The sequence below is a fragment of the Amphiura filiformis genome, unplaced genomic scaffold, assembly GCF_039555335.1.
Source record: "Amphiura filiformis unplaced genomic scaffold, Afil_fr2py scaffold_22, whole genome shotgun sequence".
Classification (NCBI taxonomy): Eukaryota; Metazoa; Echinodermata; class Ophiuroidea; order Amphilepidida; family Amphiuridae; genus Amphiura; species Amphiura filiformis.
In genome coordinates this window covers 1,553,231-1,574,677 of record NW_027305486.1, presented here as the reverse complement: position 1 = coordinate 1,574,677, position 21,447 = coordinate 1,553,231, and the positions used below count along the sequence as shown (strand labels likewise).

Genomic DNA, 21,447 nt, shown 5'->3' with positions numbered 1-21,447 from the left:
TTTGTGAGATTCAGCGCTTCACACACACGTTGGACGAGGTTTATCGTCAATAGTTTTTCTGAAGTGTACTACGCGTACCTTCTGATGACCTTGAGTCTCGAGGTGAACATGGTTGAATAGTACTTACCACTGCACAGAAGATTGGGCATCGAACCTTATTCGTCGACATTCTCACAAACTTGGTAGCCACCGCATTGATGGGATTGTGTTTCATAGACGAGGGTGGTCCCATCTACAAACAAAAAACAAGACGTGTGTGTTATTTACCACAGCGCTGAAGACTGGGCAAGTGGCAACAAACTTTATTTGTTGATCATGTTCTCACTAATTTGGTTGTTGCTGCATTGATGGGGTTGTGTTTCAAAACAGAGGGAGGTCCCATCTATTCCAGTATAAACTTGGGGTTTTCCCCCATTTTGAAAGTGATTTTTGACGAGACAACCCAAGTATATTTTATCGAAATCAATGTGCTGATTCGCAGTCAAAGAGCAATCCATCATTGTAAATAAATATCATGCATCAGGACGTTTACTAATTCAACAGCTGTTTTCAGCCAAAATTTTGTCATCATATGCATGCTTGTGGTTTTGTTTCTAGGTTTCTTTTGATTGGTGACATATCTGCCTTTCCAAGTAAAAGCTAGCCAATGTTACACTTTACTTGGGGAGCAGATTATTTCAATAAATTTGCCTCCCAAATCATGTTGCCGTATCTGCCATGTTATTTAGTTGTAGATACAGTACTTTTCAAAGTACGGTAATTAAAAGATTCAATAGCACCTCTATCCTAAGGAAAAAGGCAGTCATAATTTTGTAACTTGTTCACAGAAACGGCCTTTTTACTTGGGAAGCGTTACCTCGTGCAAGTAGGACATGTCCGGTTGCATCCACCTCTGGTCTCGCTGGTCCCTCTGCCAAATACGCCTCTAAAATACAAGAAACATAATTAGAAAGTGGTAATTTTTAGTGGTTAGATTCAGTTCTTTTTCGGCTTCAGCAATTATAGATACTTTATTCAAAGTAAGGTAGGCTATATTCAAAAGCAAAGAATGGGGAGAGTATTATGGGCAAATATCAGAGTTTGCATCAGTACGTTTACTATAGAACCACACTTATTTATTCATTCAGTAAAATTGTTGTCTTCATATGCATAATTTTCAATACATCCGATTGCATTATTTCAGTTTTTTTTCAGCTTCAGCAATTATAGTTACTTTATTCAACGTAACATGAGGGACTTGTATCAAGGATAACATGGAAGGGCAGCATGCATTACAAATGCGCATAACCTACATCTATGTACAATGTACACCAAGTGTCTTTGCCCATTGAATAAGTGCTATTGAGGATTACACATAAGAGGATATTTGACAATTCAAATGGATGGGCCTACATGTACAAACAAAAGTGAACCACTGAAGAATATCCCTACCCCTCTATACTGCACATCGTCCACGCTCCACGGGCAGGAAAAACCTCATATGTGTCTATGGCCCTTGAACATGTTTAAAACAAAACTGCGAATAGGTTACATTGCTGGTTTTGCTTTAAACATGTTCAAGGGCCAAAGACTCCTGCCCATGGACGACATGTATTTGTGTTATGTTTCTACTGACAACCAAGGGCGAAATTTAGCAAGTGATGGGCATTGCTCCACCCCTGTGAGTCCCATACTGTAGCCTGTTGAAGATAAAAAAACATGTAACCAGGCAACAGTTTCTGACCAGAAGTGTCGCCCGCTGTCATCATAACTGTCTCAGAGTCTTCAGGGTCTGTGGTTGACTGCATGCAATTCTGAATTTCACACATTAAATGTCCTCAAAAATAAATATCCGATACTGCCTCACTGCTCAGGAGCAAAGGTGCAACAACCCCTGCTGGACAAGATTACCTACCTCTAGCAAGCGCAGAACAGTTCCATTATAATCCACCGTCTTCCTGCTGACAGACTTGCGCATACGCTTGCCATCAAAGTTGGTGGCGTTGGATGGTTGGCCATCACCGTGGGACTGTCTGTTCAAGTAATGGTGATGCTTGTACACCTGAAAGATGCATGAAGGCAACAGTGTTAAAATTGTGCTATTTGATTTACACTAGGCAGGTAATTTAAACTCAAACTGGGTGGGGGATAATTCATCATATTTAACATTTCAGAGTATGCATCAGTACGTTTACTTATAGAACCACACTTATTCATTCAGTAATATTCTTGTCTTCATCTGCATAACTTTGAATACATTTGACTGGGCCTATTTGCATCGGGGTTTGAGATTGGAATTCCAATTTCCTTTCTCACAAAGTATAAGGGCTAAGAGTAAAATTGAACCAATTGTGTTTGGAAGTGGCCTCCTCCTTTGTTTTGCTATTTTCTTCCATTTCTTGCTTTGTTTTTCAAAGCTATCTGGGCCACTGGCCAGCATACATCTTTATTAGCCTGTACTGGCTATCCAGGCTTGTGCATTTATTGTATGAGCTTGGAACGGTCCAAGAATTTCCCATGGATTAGCATGTGTCCCTCACGGACCAACCTGGTTAAACAAGCATTATTAACCACAAGCTTGTAAACCGGTATGAAAGGACATCAACTGTAATACACCTTAAGTAAGCTATGAGCACAAATACTCTCCATATGATAGGCTTTTTAATTGCTCTGTAACATGTTTCTACCATGTACACAAAATATGCTCAGAAACTAAGCTACTCAAGATTGATTTAAAATTGGATCGATTGAGCCCATATTTATTGGTCGAGCTAGATGAGTTTTAAAACTTCATCTCGTCCAATATTTTAAAACTCATAGCGAGACCAATAAATATTGGGCATAAAGCATCCAATTTTATCATTATGTTTTGGATCCAATATTTTTACACACTTGGATTCATCAAAACATGGGTTTATACAGGTCAGTACCTGAAGGTTGTAAGGTACATTTTTTTAACATCAATTTGAAAATTGAGAACCTGAGATTTACAAGGACACACCCAATTATATAGAGTCGTCTAAATGATCCAGTCTTGGCAATAGACTTAATTTTGTGCATGCTTACATGAAGGATAGACGACCCATGAGCTAGTTATTACCTGTGTTTTCTGGTAGTAAGGCAGCCTTGGGCGATGAAAGAATCCTTGCCCGCTACCACCAGCACCGCCTCCAGGAGCGCCACCACTTCCACCTTCCATACTGAAGTATTGGCTTGGTTATTATTAAATCACTCTGGTTTAGAGATTAATCTGTGTAGATAAAAAATGATACATGGTGGAATACGATGTTAGAAACATTTAATAGTCGCATCTTTACTTCATTTTTTAGTTTTCAACTCAACATAAAGGGGGGAAAGTATGTCATCGAATTGTTAAGAACTTTTTTCCATAGACTTTCTAATTGTCCGCACATCCACCAACCTACAAGTTCATCAGCTTTTAAATTGATCATAAAATTAATTAATCAATGGAAAACCTCGTTTTACAAGTCTTCAGATTTGTAGCTTGTTGTTGCATAAATTAATGCTCTGCGGTACAAAATGATCATAATAAATTAATGCTCTGCGGTATACATGTACACTAAGCCAAAAGAGAAACTTTTTTCACAAGGTCATATCTTGAAATCCTGTCCATCAAAATTAACCTTTTGAAATTACACACCGGATTGCCTCAATACTCTATAAACACATATTGTAACAAAGCAGTTGTCCAACTGACACAGCAGCAAAATGCACTGACATGGAACAGCTTCCTAGACCACACTCACAGCCCAATAATTGGCACCTAGTACTAGAAATCTGTGAGACTTGCATATCGTTAGGGCGCTATGGGGTGCAGGCTAAAGACAAAATTTGGACGTTAAAAATATTTTGGGGTCAGTCCATGCCAAAACAGACTGAGTGTACACCCACCCTCTTGAATTTTGCTCTCCTTTGGCTCAGGGGTACCTTTCATGGATCCCTAGGTGAGGTCACAAGAAATCCATTTCGTTTGCGAATGGCGGGCTGTCAAAGTTTTGCGATCTTGGGAATTTAAGTGGTCCAAATGACAAAGTGCTGTCTTTGATGGGCATTTTCTTCTTAATTGAATCACTTGTGACCCTCTTGTTGAATGTGTTCACTCAATGGCTGTGTCTGAAATGCATAATGCCAAAAAAGATCAATTTTAGAATTTCGTTGGGATTTGGAGGGGGGGGGTCAAAATCGGCACTTTGTACTATTCAATCAAATTATTTTTGATTTTGAAGGACCTATGATTTGTGTCACAGTGCACTTATATACAATGTAGGTCCTAATTATATTCATTATGTTTTGATGGATCAGATCCAAGTGTGTAAAAATATTGGATCCAAAACATAATGATAAAATTGCTTTATGGCCACGCGTTTTGAACTCGCCACCCAAAAAGGGTGGTGGTGTTACGTATTTTCAAATTGTGATCTGTTCAATTCATCATAGCTCAGGATAAAAAAAAAGATTATGTCATGGTTTTGGTCTCATTTAAAAGCTAAATAATACCACTAAATAACCTGTAAATATGAACAATATAGCTTTTCAACTAACGGCTGTGGTCGATTGAATTGCGAGCAGTCAGGGTGGTGGAGGGGGAAGCGGAGGGGGCGGTACACACAAACTCTATGGGAACGCGACGTTTCACGTGTGTAACTTGAATAAATTCACTGCTACAGGGCTATAAACTTGGTTTTGGTCTTAATTTACAGCTAAACAATTCTGCTAATTGTTTTTAATCATTTTGAACTCTTAATGATTGGTTTAGTCTATAAAATTCAAACTTTTACATACAAAACCACCCGTTTTCATATTAAACACTGTAGAAAGTAATGCGGATGTCTTCAAAATCTAAAAGTTGCTTTAAAAATTTATTACTTAACCTATCATAGTCAAAGTATACATTTTCTGATAGGAAATTTGATGAGGAATCTAAATATGGACTTACTTTTCCTGTATGGGTTAGGGGTAAAATGATTCAGTTCAAAATATGATGAATTGTAAAAATTCTAACATACTTTGGGACACCCTGTATTCGAGATTACCAAACAGCTGTGATTTTTTTTATCTTCCAAAGTCTGTAGGCTCCCCTATCCTCTAACTAAATAGATGTTATTTACTTTCAGTTTATTACTGCAAGTTAGTAATAAGCAATGCATTAAGTAACCCTTTTTGTATCCGGAATTTTTTTATTCCACCCTGTATAACTTCAAGGTCACCCTGTATAATGAGTTGAAATATGTATTATTACATTCCTTATGCCTTCAGCTTTCCAAAAATGTATACTTTTGCTAGTTTAGGGTTGACAATTGTGGAGATATTCTAATTTGAAACTTGATTGGTGTAAAAATTTATATATTTGCGATGTAACGCTACGGGTGGCGAGCTCAAAACACATGGCCTTATGCTTTACGCCCAATATTTATTGGTCTCGCTATCAGTTTTAAAATATTGGACTCGACTATGTCTCGTCCAATATTTTAAAACTCATAGCTCGACCAATAAATATGGGCTCAATCAATCCAATTTTATATCAGAATTAATTAACCATGTGCCAATGCTAGTATAAGCAATTAAAAAAAAAATTCTAGACCCCCTACAGAATTGTACGGCCCCTAGAGTGGTTCAGCCACAAATAATGCTTAAAATCAGCAAATTTTGATCACTAATAACTTAAGGTGTACGAATTTCTAGTCTTGTATCTGAAAGAATGTTGTCTCATGTTACTAGGAACACAAGATCTGTTTTGTATTTTTTGTGTTTTAGCAATAACTCTCTTTCTGTATTTACATAGCGAATTTGCAAATTCGCTGTGTTCTGTCTCTTGCCAATTCTTTCTTTGTTTCTTCTGGCAACTCGTGACATTTTGCGTGAATTGCCACGTTTCGCCCTAGCTCTGTTATGCTTTGATCGATTTTGACCATACTTGATCACAAACACCACTGACCACTCACATGTGACATGGCATTGAACTCCATTTGACCTTTGACCTGCTCACAATGGCAAAAATGTGATTTTTACTCTAAAATGTATCTTTTTCCACAAATTACATGTGATGGTGACATGCTTAAGTCATGTGACTTGACTTTGGTCGGTGTCTATAGGGTGTTCACAGATAAGAGGTCAAAGGTCATTAAGGGGGTCATTTCCGGTCTGAAATCTAAAAATATTCAAAAAATCACTGTTTTTACAAATTACATAGCAGAGTGTTGTCATTAGCACACATGAATTGCTACAGCCAGGGTCTTTGGGGTGTCTACAGTTTTGGGGTTAAAGGTCATTAAGGGGTCGCTTCCGGTCAAAAACCAAAAAATCATCGAATATGTTCATTTTTTTTTATCTCAAAACGTAACCAGACCAGAGTGACATAAACTTCATATATGCATTAGTGTTACCTGATGCATGCACGGTATTTTTATTATTTTGGTCAAAGGTCATTTAGACGTCATTTCCGGTTTTAAGCTAAATAACTTCAAGAATTTTTATTTCCATAAGTGAGCATAGTAGATTTTTTTAATTTAAACTGTAACAATGCATTTTCTCGGTGTATATGAGGTTTTTTTTATATTGGGGTCAAAGGTCATTAAGGAGGTCAAAACGTCAAATTTGCAAAAAAAATGTTTAAAATTGGCCCAATCGAGCTCAAATTCAACAGGAACGATTCTTACGACATTCTAAACATGTAAAAAATATTTATGACCCCAAAGGTCAATGTTTACTTTGGGGTCAAAAGGTAAAAATATGGTTGCCAGATAGCTATTCGCTGTGTACCCAGATTCTATTGACTCTAGTTTTTGTTTGTTTTACAGTTGGTTTCATTTATCCTGACTTTCCAAGTTACTCTCAAATCAAGAGAATAATCATTGTGGCTGGAATAGGGGTGTGTCATTTTGACACCCCCTCCCCCTGAAAAGCCATACAGTGGTGCTAAAGCTTGATTTTTGTTATATTTTAACATGACAGTAACATGGAATGTAAAAATAAATAGAAACACTTGTAAACAATTATCAAACACAGAAACAAGGCAGTTCTCGAAACCACAAGTCTCGCCTGCTTTTTGCGACCGCCTGCTTTCGCGATTACTTTTGGTAGAAGTAAATGAACCTGCAACAACCCATTGTGATTTGCCTGTTTGATTTGAGCTTGATTGGATCAATATTGAAATTTGACCTTTGACCCCTAAACTTTGGTGGTTCCCGCCTGTGCACAATTACCTGGCTGATGGTGACTGTACCCACCAAGTCTCATGCCCATACTACAGTTTTTACTAATTTGACCTCAGATGACCCCTAGTGACCCTGAAATGACCTTCCAAAAATGTGGCTCTAAATGTGGACTGTACCCACCAAGCTTCATGCCCATGTGAAAGTTTTTAGTAATTTGACCTCAGATGACCCATGGGTGACATCGGATAACCCTGAAATGACCTTCCAAAAATTTGACTCTAAATGTTGACTGCGCCCACCAAGTGTCATGCCCATACAAGTTTTTAGTAATTTCACCTTAGATGACCCCTGGGTGACCTCAAATGACCCCGAAAATTTGACTCTTAATGTTAACTGTACCCAACAAGTTTCATGCCCATATGTCAGTTCTTAGTCATTTGACCTCAGGTGACCCCTGGGTGACCTTGGATGACCCCAAAATGACCTTCCAAAAATTTGGCTCTAAATGTTGAGTTGACTACCCACCAAGTTTCATGCCCATATGACAGTTGTTAGTAATTTGACCTCAGATGGCCCCTGGGTGACCTTGGATGACCCCAAAATGACCTTCCAAAAATTTGGCTCTAAAGGTTGACTGTACCCACCAAGTTTCATGCCCATACAACAGTTTTAAGTACCGTATTGGTCCGAGTATAGTCCCACCCGTTTTTTATGTGAACATTTTTCACAATTGGGGGTGGGATTATACTCGAATTTAAAAAAATAAAATAAAAATTCATGCCCATATGTCAGTTCTTAGTCATTTGACCTCAGGTGACCCCTGGGTGACCTTGGATGACCCCAAAATGACCTTCCAAAAATTTGGCTCTAAATGTTGATTTGACTACCCACCAAGTTTCATGCCAATATGACAGTTTTTAGTAATTTGACCTCAGATGCAGTGTTCGAAATAAGTGAAATGAATGTCGGACAACCAAAAATGCTGTAGGCAGTTGTCCAAAGGACAACCATAACAAGAGCACCAATGGCGCTGTGGCTCTGCGCTTTTTGGTGACAGTGAAAGTAATTGTTCTTGGAGTCGAATGGGCAACAGGTGAAATCATTTGAGTATAATGTGACAGATCACATTCCCCCAACAGGTACATCTGGTAGATTGGTAGCTATCCCATTTGCAGAGCATACAATGATACATCAATCAATTTAGGGAATTAGCGACATGGATCGAAATGGTTGGAAATGAGTCCAAATGGGCCAAAACGGATCAAAATATAATTATATACAGGCGAGTAGGCCATGTCTGAATAAGGCTTTGGCTCTAAATGGTGACTGTACCACCAAGTTTCATGACAGTTAATACTAATTTGACCTCAGATGACCCTGGTGACTCTGAAATGACATTCCCAAAATTTGACTCTAAAAAGTGACTATACCTACATGTAACAAGTTTCATGCCCATCCGACAGTTTTTACTAATTTGACCTCAGATGACACCTGGTGACCCCAAAATGACCTTCCAAAAATTTGACTCCAAATGTTGACTGTACCCACCAAGTTTCATGCCCATAGGACAGTTTTGACTAATTTGACCTCAGATGACCCCTGGTGACCCAGATATGACCTTCCCAAAATTTTGGCTATAAATGTTGGCTCAAAATGACCTTCCAAAAAGTTGGCTCTAAATGTTGATTGTACCCACCAAGTTTCATGCCTGTCCGACCGTTTTTACTCATTTGACCTCAGATGACCCCTGATGACCCCAAAATGACCCTCCAAATGTTGACTGTACCCACCAAGTTTCATGCCCATAGGACAATTCTGACTTATTTGACCTCAGATGACCCCTGGTGACCCAATATGACCTTCCCAAAATGTTGGCTATAAATGTTGGCTGTATCCACCTATTTACATTTTACGTAAAAGAGTCCAAGAGCAGAAATATTTGGTGTCAAACCACATTTGTCATAGATCACTTGACAAAGGTCTATGACCAAAATTGTTTAATTTTGCTACGGTCAAATAAATCTATACAAATGTGGTTTGACACCAAATATTTCTGCTCTTGGACTCTTTTACTTATCATTATTCAAACCTACGCAGCCACAACTTTTTTACTGTATTTACATTTTACAAGCCCATATGACAGTTTTTACTAATTTGACCTCAGATGACCCTTGTTGACCCCAAAATGACCTTTCAAAAATTGGCTCTAAAATGTTGACTGTACCCACCAAGTTTCATGGCCATATGACAGTTTTTACTAATTTGCCCTCAGATAGACACTGGATGACCTAAGGTGACCCTGAAATGACCTTCCAAAAATTTGGCTCTAAATGTTGACATACCCACCAGCACCAAGTTTCATGCCCATCCGAGAGTTTTTACTACATTGACCTCAGATGACCCCTATTGACCCCCCAAATGTCTTTCCAAAAATTTGACTCCAAATGTTGACGATACCCACCTAGCTTCACGCCCATTGACAGTTTTTACTTATTTGACCTCAAGATGACCCCTGGTGACCCTGAAATGACCTTTCCAAATTTGGCTATAAATGTTGACTGTACCCTCCAAGTTTCATGCCCGTCCAACACTTTTTACTCGTTTGACCTTAGATGACCCCTGGTGACCCCAAAATGACCTTCCAAAAATTTGACTCAAATGTTGACTGTACCTGCCATGCCCGTCCAACATTTTTTACTAATTTGACCTCAGATGACCGCTGGTGACCCCAAAATGATCTGTCAAAAATTGGCTCTAAATGTTGACTGAACCAAACCAAGTTCAATGCCATACAACAGTTTTTATTAATTTGACCTCAGATGACCTCTGTTGACCCCGAAATGACCTTCCAAAAATTTGGCTCTACATGTATATATTGACTGTACCCACCAAATTTCATGCCCGTCCAAAAGTTTTTACTAATTTGACCTCGTGTGACCTCTGGTGACCCTAAAATGACCTTTTAGGGTCACCAGTATTTACTAATTTGACCTCAGCTGGTGACCCGAAATGACCTTCCAAAAATTTGGCTCTAAATGTTGACTGTACCCACCAAGTTTCTAATTCTTGCCATGACAGTTTTACTAATTTGACCTCAAATGACCTCAAGTGACCTTGACCCATTTGCTAAAACAAACTTGTTCTGTCTCGGGTCAAGATGCACCCACCCACCAAGTTTGAGGAACACGCGACCCCTAGTCTCCGAAAAAATAAGCGGTCTACAGTTGCTCGAGAAGTCCAGCCAAGAATTTGCTCACCGATAGCTTCACATTCTACATTGTAGATTAGAGACCATTGCATTCAAAATCTAGTCGACTTCGCTGAAGAATGACACCATGTAAAGCAATGGAAGTTCAGAAGTAAACACAGCCGATCACAACAGGCGATTGCATCAAAAATGTTGCTAAAATTACATTTCAAAAAGGCAAATCTTGCTCAAAAGATGCAGTTGACTCATCGAAATAACTTTCATGATTTCATCCAAATTCCGGTGCAAACTGCAAAAAATTGCACCGCTGTCTGCCTGAAAAACTATAGCAAAGCACTCTAGCATGGAATGCGTAAGAACGTGTACAAATTCAAAACTAGAGTTCTGGAGTAAACTGACAGACAGATAGGCGTTATGTAATGTGGGCATAATTTATTCAATATTATATTATTATTACTTGTCTTTGGGCATTATTTTTATGTTTGAGAAAATATTTGGGACGTCGTAATTATCTTCTTTTTTTTGTTGTTGATATGTTATAGCCTTGAAAAAGGATGTTTGGTTTGGTGATTGAATTTGAACACTCAGTGGCTAGTAATACTACAGTATGACTTAACCATGTTTACGTCCCGGGTTTTACGTACATGTACCCATGATGTACTCCATGATCATGGCTGATGAGTGGTTTCCGACTTCTGAAAGTTGCATCGATCGTAGAGGTAGTACTGCTCCTACTCCTAGTATCCCAGACACCTTGCGATCTCTCTTTGGGATATTTTTACCAAATAGGATAACAATCTGTCCTTTGACATATTTAATTTCATTTGTTTTAACCATGTTGACGACTTATTGTGATGCAATTTCGCCGGCGACATCTGTCATACGTGTGCTCATGTGGAGGCAGACATCTTGGTTGTTGTTTGTTTACTTGTTCCACTGCCAAAGACTGTTCATTACGATGTCTGTGATTGGTTCATTTTGGGGCTCATTTTCTAAGGACAGTACATTGTAGGCCTACTGATTGGATAATTACGCATGACATCATTGGGAGATAAAATTAACCGCGTTACCGAAAAAGCAAAAATTTGCACTTGCGCAAGGAAAATAGTCCACTAGGAAATTCATTTTGTTCCGATTTATTCAAGATTTGACAATTTTCAATTTTTCATGACTATTTTTTTACATTCCTTCAATATTTCTAAAATTTAAATTGTAAAGAAATAGTTAAGGGCTGGGGTATGAACGTTTGGACAGTATTTATTTTGGGACATTAGAGCACATCAGACATATCGAATTGCATTCTGAATACGAAGAATGTCATTCTGATATCAAATAATTTTGATTTTTTGAAATTCGCAATTTAATACATATTTTATGGCAAATCATTAAAATTGATATTTTTGATATTTAACAGTACTTGAAGTAAACTTTATAAATCTGATGATTTATACTTAAAGTGTATGTAGGTGGGATGAAAAGCCGACGATCAATTGAAAATTTTGACCTTTCAGTATTGAAGATATGGATTTTTCTCCCAAAACACCAAAAAAAATTAGGTCTTTTTGGGAAAAAAATCCATATCTTCAATATGGCCGTGTGTCTTGAAGTGGTAGTCCTTTGCGTTTCGTTAGTAAATTTCTAGGATCGCGCATCATTTTGTATTCAAACATTCATAACTTCCAAATTATAGATCCTATCATAGCAAAAGTAAACATTTTCTGAATGGAAAAAGTCCAATCTTTCCAAAAATGGCATCCAATTTTCAGTAGGGGTAAGTCTAAATCAGGTAAAAATCCAAATATGCATGAAAAAGTTGTCAAAAAGTAGCACCTCCTGAAAAACATGTAACATCCAAACCATAGCATGTATCCAGGGGTAGCACTAGGTTTTAAAACCAGGGGTTCTCAGAACCCCTGAACCCCCTGAAAGTGTTAAAAATATGCGCTCAAATCCTAAAATGAGGGGTTCTCTAATCTGTCAAGTATTGAATGTACCGTTTTAATATATCAGTATCAGATTTTGTGATTTTGGTTACAATGAAAAATGATGTGTTACCTGTACCATAGTTAAGCAAGGCCCGGCAAAAAACACAATCTCACGCTTTTCATGCCGCGATTCTCGCTATTAACCAACTATCGCACTTTTTAAGAAAGTTCCCAAGCAGTGTACTTTAATAAAAGTGTTGCTTTATGCCATAAAAGTTCGCAGAATTCCATAAAACGCAGTTCAACTTCGGCCATGTCGGCAAAGTGCAGAATTCAACACCATTGCAAGCACATGGAAGCTATGCTTTACTCAATAAAAATGACATTTCATTGCAAATGAGTTCAAGTTTAGGTCAAATATCATGATATTTACTGAATTAGTGGAGTATTTTGACTATAAAACATAATTCAAGGGCAAATTTTTGTCATTTTTTTTTCTTTCACGGCCGATATCATTGCGTCAGTATTTCACCGATGACATATCTCTACACACCACCTGCCAAGCATTTCTTTCCGATCCCTAGAATTAGAAATTACCAACTCACGTACGTGTCATCATTCAGTACTGCAATAACTCATCAGCAGTGATTCTAGACAATATCGCAATCTGTGTAAATATGCGGCGGTGTGTATTTTATTTCTATTTTTAATTTATGTTACAATGCTACGGGCGACTTCACTTGAACATTTATGTTACATTGCATTTTATGTTACATAATTTCTGGACGGGCCGTAAATATTGGAGATCGAAGCTTTTATTTTCTTTCACATGTTGTCATTTTTCTGCGCGCATGAAAACCCCTGAACTGGTATGCAAAAATGAATATATGCGCTCAAACTTCAAAATATGCGCTGTACGCGCAGAAACGCAGGTTAGCGCGACCCCTGCATGTATCTAAAAAACAACCTTATTGGTGCAAAGTAGAGGCATTAGCCCACCCAAAAATGTATACTTTGATAGGGTTACCCCTACTTGATGTACTTTTTTGATACACGGAATGACACGTTACAAAATTTTCCATCAAAATTTGAGGAAAATACAAAAATAATACTTGAATTGCTAAAAGAGCCTCTTTATACTAAAATCTTAGTGTATTCTTAAAAACATTAAAATATATCTGTAAAGTGCAAGCAACAACCATCCTAAAAATGTTTACTTTGATAAGGTTACACCTAAATAGGGTAGGCCTACTTTCTGTGGTGTGATGTCACAGTACACTGAAACATGCCGAGTATTGCCGACATAAAAGACGTAAATTTTGTTCAGTTTAAAAAATTAAAAGAACTAATCTCTTCTGTTGACTTATGTAAAAACTGCAGGTATCATGGGTATTAACCACAAGTTTAACTCACTTCAGATTCTTTCTAGCAATACTTTCAGGCTCTGTTGCTAAATATGCTATCCAGAGAGGTTGCCTGTTTAGGGCTCTGTGTTGTTTTTATCCAAATTCAAGTGAATTTTTATTACTCTTGACACTCTTTAATAGCTCACATGCAGTGACAGGGACTGCCTTCTGAGGAGAGCGAGAGCAATCACTCTCTACTGCTCTCCTTAAATCTGATATACATGTAGGAGAGTCATTTTAGCTCTCCTTTTTTTAGTTGATCATTCTCTCCTTATTGTAAATGCTCTAAACATCTCTCCTTGAAGGCTCCAGAAGAGCTATTAAATGCTCTCCTGCAAATTCCAAAAGACAGTCTCTGCAGTGAGCAATTATAAAAAATATAATCATTTATAATATAAATGTGTGCATATTTATTTTAAATGTCCAATTTTAAAATGCCAATATTATGAACGAGGCTGAGCAAATATTAAATTTTGGTCTGTAGCATTTATTTATTTATTATTAATTAATTAATTAAATGGCTATTTAAAGCCTTAATGTACGATCTTTTTAAATTTTTAGATTTTTCTTTTTTTCTTCTAAAATGATAATATGCAATCATTATGAAAGTTCCCAATACATTTGGACGCGAAAAACATTAGTCCCAAACAGAAATGTTTGGTAGACTCATAACCGGTGCGATCTTACCTTTCCGATGTTGATTAAGATACTTCTTGCATCGATCCCGAGATGCGGAAAAACCAATAGTCATTTTGTCCCACATAAATGAATAAATAACAAAGACCCCGATCCCCGGTGGACTCACCCAAAAGGTGACGTCACACCATATGATAAATCCCTTATCCGACTTGGGATCCCCTACTCGGACCAAACTTGTAGGGGTGGCGGGGTCGGGATAATCAACATCGGAAAGGTAAGATCGCACCGGTTATGAGTCTACCAAACATTTCTGTTTGGGACTAGACTCAGTACACCGGTCGATCTTACCGTTTCCGATGTTGATTAAGATACTTCTTGCATCAACATCTGAAAGATCGATCTAGCAAGTAACCGACGGATGGAGGTACAAGATTGGTCAGCATATGATCAGGGATCGGGAGCGGGTAACGATGGTTTTCGCGAGGTCAGAAAATATTTTCCCCCAACGGTCGGGAAAACAAAAAAAGACCACGCGATCACAGACATAAACCTCCTTACTTAATAAGTTTGGTGGTTAAGAATAGCGACACTGGTTCTTACCATGCTGAGTATTCTGTATAGTCTGAAAACCTGGTACCCGTACACCACCGTATTATGATCGCCCGAACAATGTCGGTAAACCTCCCGCCCGTCTCTGATTACTAACGTAAGCGGAAGTATCGAGAGAAGGCGAAGGTGGCTTCCGGGACACCGCCTGCTAGATCTCCTCAAGGGACAACCGAGCGGTATACCCAAGATGATGAGATAGCTCGTGTCGAGTGGGTCGTGGGGACGCGAAACCTTCGCGATCCCGGACTCCACCAACACCTGGACCAGCCATTGCGACAGCGGCTGGGCGAAAAACTCTGTAAGGGTGATGAATGCGGTCGTGAGTCCCTCGCAAGGCTTGTGTTCGGAAGAAATAGTGCTGCAGCGCCTTATCGGACACCCCAGCCTATCTTTGGCTTCAGCCGAACCTTGCCCAACCCTGGGGATTGGAGAGGGGCGAATGTCGGTATGCACCGCGCCCGTTCAGTAGCCCCGAGAACAGAGCGCCCGAAACAGTGTCGCTCCAGTGTTTGTGAATACGGAAGCTAACCTCGAGACCGTGTGCAACTCAGCACCGCCGTCCCGAAGCCAACGCCAAACCGGAAAGCCATCTTGAGAGTTACGTATTTAAGCGCCGCTTTTGGACGGAAGGTCAAAAGGGTGACCCTTAAAGTAATCTAAGACTGTGTTGGGATCCCTTAGGAGGATCACTTTCCTTTTTGGCAGACACTCGTTGAACATACCGGCGAGGCGTAGACTAATAAGGTAACCATCGGCTATGATAGTCGACCCGTCTCGAAACCTCGGTGAATGGAGAGGACAGCTGACTTATAGCTGGCCCCAGTGGCCCGCTGAAGTCTTGCTTGGAACTTTTCTGTCAGAAACTCCGGAACTAGCAGCACAGAGGCTCTAGCGGGAGAGCTATTTGTCTCATTGCACCAAGCGTAGTATGGAGCCAGACTCTGGCTATCGCACGGAGGGTAGACTTCCGTCTAGCCCGGCGATGAGAAAAACAGCTTCTGATGAAAAGTATCCCTCCGCTGCGCGTTCCCTGGTAAGGGCCATGCAGCTAACTGCAGGTGCTCTAGTGATAGACTGGGTACCTCCGCTCCGGGCATCCGGAGTAGATCTGGTACCTCGGGGAGTGCCAGCGGCCTTGCCGCTAGCAGAATGACAATGCAGTCTTCCCACCCGATCTTGGCCACCACCCTCATGAGTAGTGAGATCGGAGGGACTGCATAAGCCGTCATCCCTCCTCAGTCGATGGACAGAGCGTCCACGGTGAATGCCTGGGGGTCCGCGACCCTTCAGCAGTACACCGGCAGTGGATGATTGCGATGAGATGCGAACAGATCTTTCGAGGGGTGGTACATCCCCTTGAAGATCGTCTGAGCGACCTGCGAAGCAAGGCACCATCCTACTGGTCCCGACACCCTTCCTCGTGACAGATTGTGCGCGAGGATGCTGGTGACGCCGCGATGTGTATCGCTCTCATCGTAATCTGCCTGAACTTGCACCACCCTATCAGGTGTCGTGCATGCAGGCTCAATCGTGGTGGCCCGGAGTCCCCTTGTCTGTTGGGGTAGGCTACCACGGTTGTGCTATCCGTCAGGACAACGGTATGTGATTCCACGATCACCTCCTCGTAAGCGAGGAGGTTGATGTGAAACTCTGTCTCTATGGCCCCCATAGGCCGAGGCGGAGTCTCCGTGGATGTGGACCCCCAGCCCCGTTTTGGCGCTATGGTCGTCACTACGTGACATACCGGGGTGCAGGAAACCTGACACCCTGGGTCAAATTGGGCTGATGGGTCCACCACCAGAGTTCCTCTCGCGCGATCTCCGACAACGGAACCGCGAGGGATATTGGTGACGACTGGGCCTGCAAGCAGGCTAGAAGGTGTAGTTGGGTAAGCCTAGCGTAGAAGCGGCAGTACAGTACGAGGTCTACCATACTGGCCATTAGGCCTACCACCTTCATCCATGCCACAGCGGGTTTTGCCCGAGACTCGGCCAAGAGTCAGGCCCACGCACCATGTTCGCGTCACCCGCTCGGGTGAGAGCACCTTGAACCCCTCCGTGAGGGTGATCTGAGCCCCTACAAATAGTGGTGTCTGCGTCGGGACCACGCTGGACTTTTTGAGCTGATCAAAAATCCAGGGTCCCGCACCCTACGGACTATCAACCCCATGAGACCCGTAGTCTTCAGTGGAGTGCGTCCGTATATGAGCCAAACGTCCAGGTAGCAACTGATGTTGACACCCCTGTGCTTCAGGTACGCTGCCACCGCTCTGACCAAGAGTGTAAACACCCTGGGAGAGATGGACAGGCGGATGGCGGTATCAAAACTGGTAATTTTGATCCTGTACCTAGAAGCGCAGATGCCTCCGATCTTGCGAGGCGCTTGGCATAGATGCAGATAGGCGTCCGAGAGATCTAGCGATGCTGTTCCCATACCCCTGATGGGGCAGGCTAGCACCGGCGAGAGTCCCCATTCTGAACCTCTTGGGCCTGAAGAACTTGTTCAACAGCCTGCGGTTCGGATGGGGCCCCGTCGCCGGTCTTCCTTGGAGCCAATGGCTCCAAGATCACCCGCAGAACGGGGGGTAGACCGGGACAATCGCCCGCTTCGTGAGAAGCTGTGTGATCCCTGTCAGTAGTGCCCGACGCTGGGGGCCGTCTGACGGCACTACTGTGGACCTCTGAAATGTGCAGACGAATGTGGGGAGACTGGGTTGCCAGTCTGTAACCCCCACTCACCACTGACCATACCCAGGCGCTCAAAGAGATGGTTTCCCACCTCTGGGCGAAAGCCATAAGCGGTCGTCCACTGGGAGATCCCCTGTGGAAAAACCGCTGAGCCCCCAGGAATGCTCTGCCTAGCTTCCCTTGGAAGAGCGTTGGCTCTTCTTCGGGGCTTGCCCGCTGTGCCCGTCCTACCCTTGCGCATCCCAGAAATGGGTGCTGCAGAGGTAGTGGGCTCGGGTACTGTTGGTGGTGCACGGCCTGCTGAAGTCGGAGCTCCTACCCATGGTAAGGGCAGTTTCCGACTTCTTCAGAGTGCTCCGTTGGTAGCTTCTTTGCACGGTCCTCCACCGTGGCGCAGAAGCATCCAAAAGAAAAAGGACCCTGCCTTTCCATCGCGTTGAGCGATTGGAGTGGCAGGCCCCATCCCGCGCTGAGTGGACACCCTATGGGCTAGGCCCATGGAGCTCTCGTTGAGGCTAGCTGTTAGCACCGCTAATAGGCTCACCTCGCGGAAGAGCTCAGATGTTGTCTGGCGTGATACGCTTGCGACATCTGGGTCCCTCTCGGATCCCCTCAGGTAGGTCCCGTGGTCCTCCCGCGTTACGCAGAGGAAGCGTGCAAGCAGCGGCGTCATAGCTCTACTGAGCTCGACAGCCCCCACGATATCTACCCGTGAGGTTTGCCGGGAATGAGAGTGCAGGCGTCCCCTGTGAGGAAGCAGCAGCTGAGCATCCTACTGAAAGGATCCCCTGGTCTTCCTCCATGGACTCCCCCTTAGGGGGTGTCCGGAGGAAGATCAGTGCTGTTGCTCCCCTCGCGGGGCAGCGGGGGAAGGAGATTGTAGTGATGTCACTACCGTACTCAGCTTCCGACTCCTTTCCCTCGCCCACAGTATCCGTATCATGCTCCGATGATGGCGGTAACTGAGGACGGGCATCTGAAAGCGGGTAAGAAGGCATAACCACTGTGTGGCTCGCCGACTACCTGCCAGCAGAAGAGGGAGTACTCCCGCAAGACCCTGAGGTATCCGCCATGGCACCACTGGGTCCGCATGCTCTCGCAGCCGTCGTCCTAGCGCTAGCAGCACGGGGCATACGCTGATAGCGAGCTGGGTTAGCCCCATGCCGGCTGGCCTGGTCCACAGCTGATGTTGGTACTGCGTGGCCATCGCTGGGCGACACTTGCCACGGTGCTAGGCCGTGGAAGAAACACCCTGCGGCGGGTACCACGGGGCATACCCAGCCGGCAGCTGACCCTGAAAGGATCCGCCACCAGGGTAACCCCATGGTACTGCAGTACCAGCACCGCCTCCCCTGTTGCCACAGAGACTGTGGCGACTAAAGCGGTGCTGCGGTACCGGTCTTGCGGTATCAGCGTGGGTACCCGTGAGGCGTTCCCAACTGTGGACCGCTGTACCCTCGCCACACTGCGTTCCCTGTTTGGGGATCAAGCTGTGTGCTGGCGTGTATCGGGCGCTGGTACTAGCATGGGTACCCGTGAGGGTTCCGGCTGTGTACCGCTGTATGCGTGGTTCCAGCGTAGGTGCCCGTGAGGGCTCCCGGCTGTGTACCACTGTACCCATGCCTCACTGCGTTCCCCGCAAGGGGATTAAGCCGTGTGTATGGGTACCCCCGCTATACCGGCTGTCCCTTGGCTAGAGGGAGCTTGCCTAGTACCACGGGTAGCTGGCGTGCATACCCCGATCAATCACCTCGCCACCTGAATAGGCAGCGTCAATCAATGGAGCTATGCTCTGTTGATTTGACAGTGATCGATCAAGAGAGGGTAATTGATCCATTGACGATAATGGATCACCCACGCTCCGCTGGCTCTCGAGGACATAAGTGGGTTGTTGATCAGCTAGGCTGTTCAAGCTACTTACTCTACCCTCTAGAGCCGCCCAAGGTCGCTGTGTGTGGCGGACCACTCACGGCAGCTATGGGCGGTGCATAGCGGCTACCACTGAAGTCAAGCCGTAGCTCGTCTTTGTAGCTGCCACCGCATGCACCTGGGTCGCTGTCCCGTGAGAGACTGCGAGCCCAACCCCTGAATAATCGCCAGCCAGTCCCTGTGGACAGCCAGCAGCTATTCTAGGGCCCAGGGTATCACTCGGCGGTCCCGCCATGGGCGCTGCCGTGTGACAACCCCAGTTGGTTCTGCTAAGACTACACCCACAGCGTTAGCAGCGGTATCGTCTCTGCTGAACCCATGCATGCTAGGGTTCAACCCAGGCAAGCCGGGTACCCTTGCATGCTGCCCGTCGCTGGCTACTACTGTGGCTGTTTGAGCCCGTGAGATATGCCTGCAACAGGCGGGTGTCCTCCTGCTAAAAACCCGTGAGGATTTTCGCAAGAGGACTGGTATCCTCCTGCTACAAAACCCGCTAGGGTTTTCGCTGGTGGTTACCGCTCTGCTGCCTGCTACTTTGCTCCGACGTATAGTCAGTGCTTTCGCTGGCTGCTGAGCCTTTGGACGCGCTTAGCAGTCCCGAAGGAACCGCCTGCTTGTCCGGGGACCGGAGCCCCTTAAGCAGACCTGCCATGACCCATAGGGGCTGTCACAGCAGAATCTACCGTGTCGACTGGTATCCTCCTGCTGCAAAACCCGCTAGGGTTTTAAGCTGGTGGTTACCGCTCTGCTGCCTGCTACTTTGCTCCGACGTATAGTCAGTGCTTTCGCTGGCTGCTGAGCCTTTGGACGCGCTTAGCAGTCCCGAAGGAACCGCCTGCTTGTCCGGGGACGGAGCCCCTTAAGCAGACCTGCCATGACCCATAGGGGCTGTCACAGCAGAATCCACCGTGTCGACCTTACCAGTGCCCTTGGTAGATTTCTTCTTCGTCTTATGGCGATGACGGAGCTATCCCAATCGTCAAGCTGGAACTCGGAGAGTCCTAAGCAAAAGAAAGACATCTAGAAGATCGTGAGCACTCCCTGTGGGTGAAACAGAGCGGGTGTGGGTCCCACTCCGTCACCAGGGAAGGGCAAGCCCGACAGGGCCGAGGCGAAGCGAGGAGAAAAGGGAGGGGGGCACTACCCCCCCCCCAACACGCGACTCAAGCCCAGTAAGCAAACCTGAGCACGGAGGCTGGTCGCTAACGTTAGTGGTAAAGTAAGGACTGGCTAACTTTATTACTAAAATGTCAGGCGGGTCCCTACCAATCCCCACCGTATGAATATCTGATTAACTCGTCTTATCGGACGGTAATGAAGACATAACGCTAGAGTTATCACCCTAACATAGCAACAATAACCTACCGTACATGAAATACAATGTGTATGTACAAACATCTATTGTAACTTACAGGCTGCAATGGTTGTTTTACGTGGGAAACAAAATGAATGGCGTCAACGAGCGGCCATTTTGAATTGCTCGTGTGTCCCGTATACAAGCGGAGGCACGATATGTAGCTAAGTTTTGGATTGTTTTTGTCACTTTTAAGCTAGAAAATGCCGTCAAAACTATCCTCAGCCGAACAATACCGGTTTGGTTTTACCTAAGGTGTGAAACTACAACCGTATATCTCGCCTCGGTCGGGAAATTGATACACAGTGCTATGAACAATCGATAGGCACGTCTGTGTCAGTCGGAGACCAAGGAGGATAAGGGACGATCATATGGTGTGGCGTCACCTTTTGGGTGAGTCCACCGGGGATCGGGGTCTTTGTTATTTATTCATTTATGTGGGACAAAATGACTATTGGTTTTTCCGCATCTCGGGATCGATGCAAGAAGTATCTTAATCAACATCGGAAGCGGTAAGATCGACCGGTGTACTGAGT

At 43.6% G+C, this 21,447-nt stretch overlaps 1 protein-coding gene across 1 annotated transcript in view; it reads right to left on the bottom strand.

The window, feature by feature from the left end:
* LOC140143478 (pre-mRNA 3' end processing protein WDR33-like) overlaps positions 1–21,447 on the bottom strand; it is a 62,540-nt gene that overhangs the window by 32,737 nt on the left and 8,356 nt on the right. The window contains exons 2-5 of the mRNA XM_072165311.1: positions 3,080–3,229; positions 1,895–2,041; positions 857–925; positions 128–232 (exon numbers count right to left, since the gene is read on the bottom strand). Coding sequence (XP_072021412.1) covers positions 128–232; positions 857–925; positions 1,895–2,041; positions 3,080–3,178 — 420 coding nt within the window. The 5' untranslated portion in view covers positions 3,179–3,229. The remainder of the gene's footprint in view (positions 1–127; positions 233–856; positions 926–1,894; positions 2,042–3,079; positions 3,230–21,447) is intronic.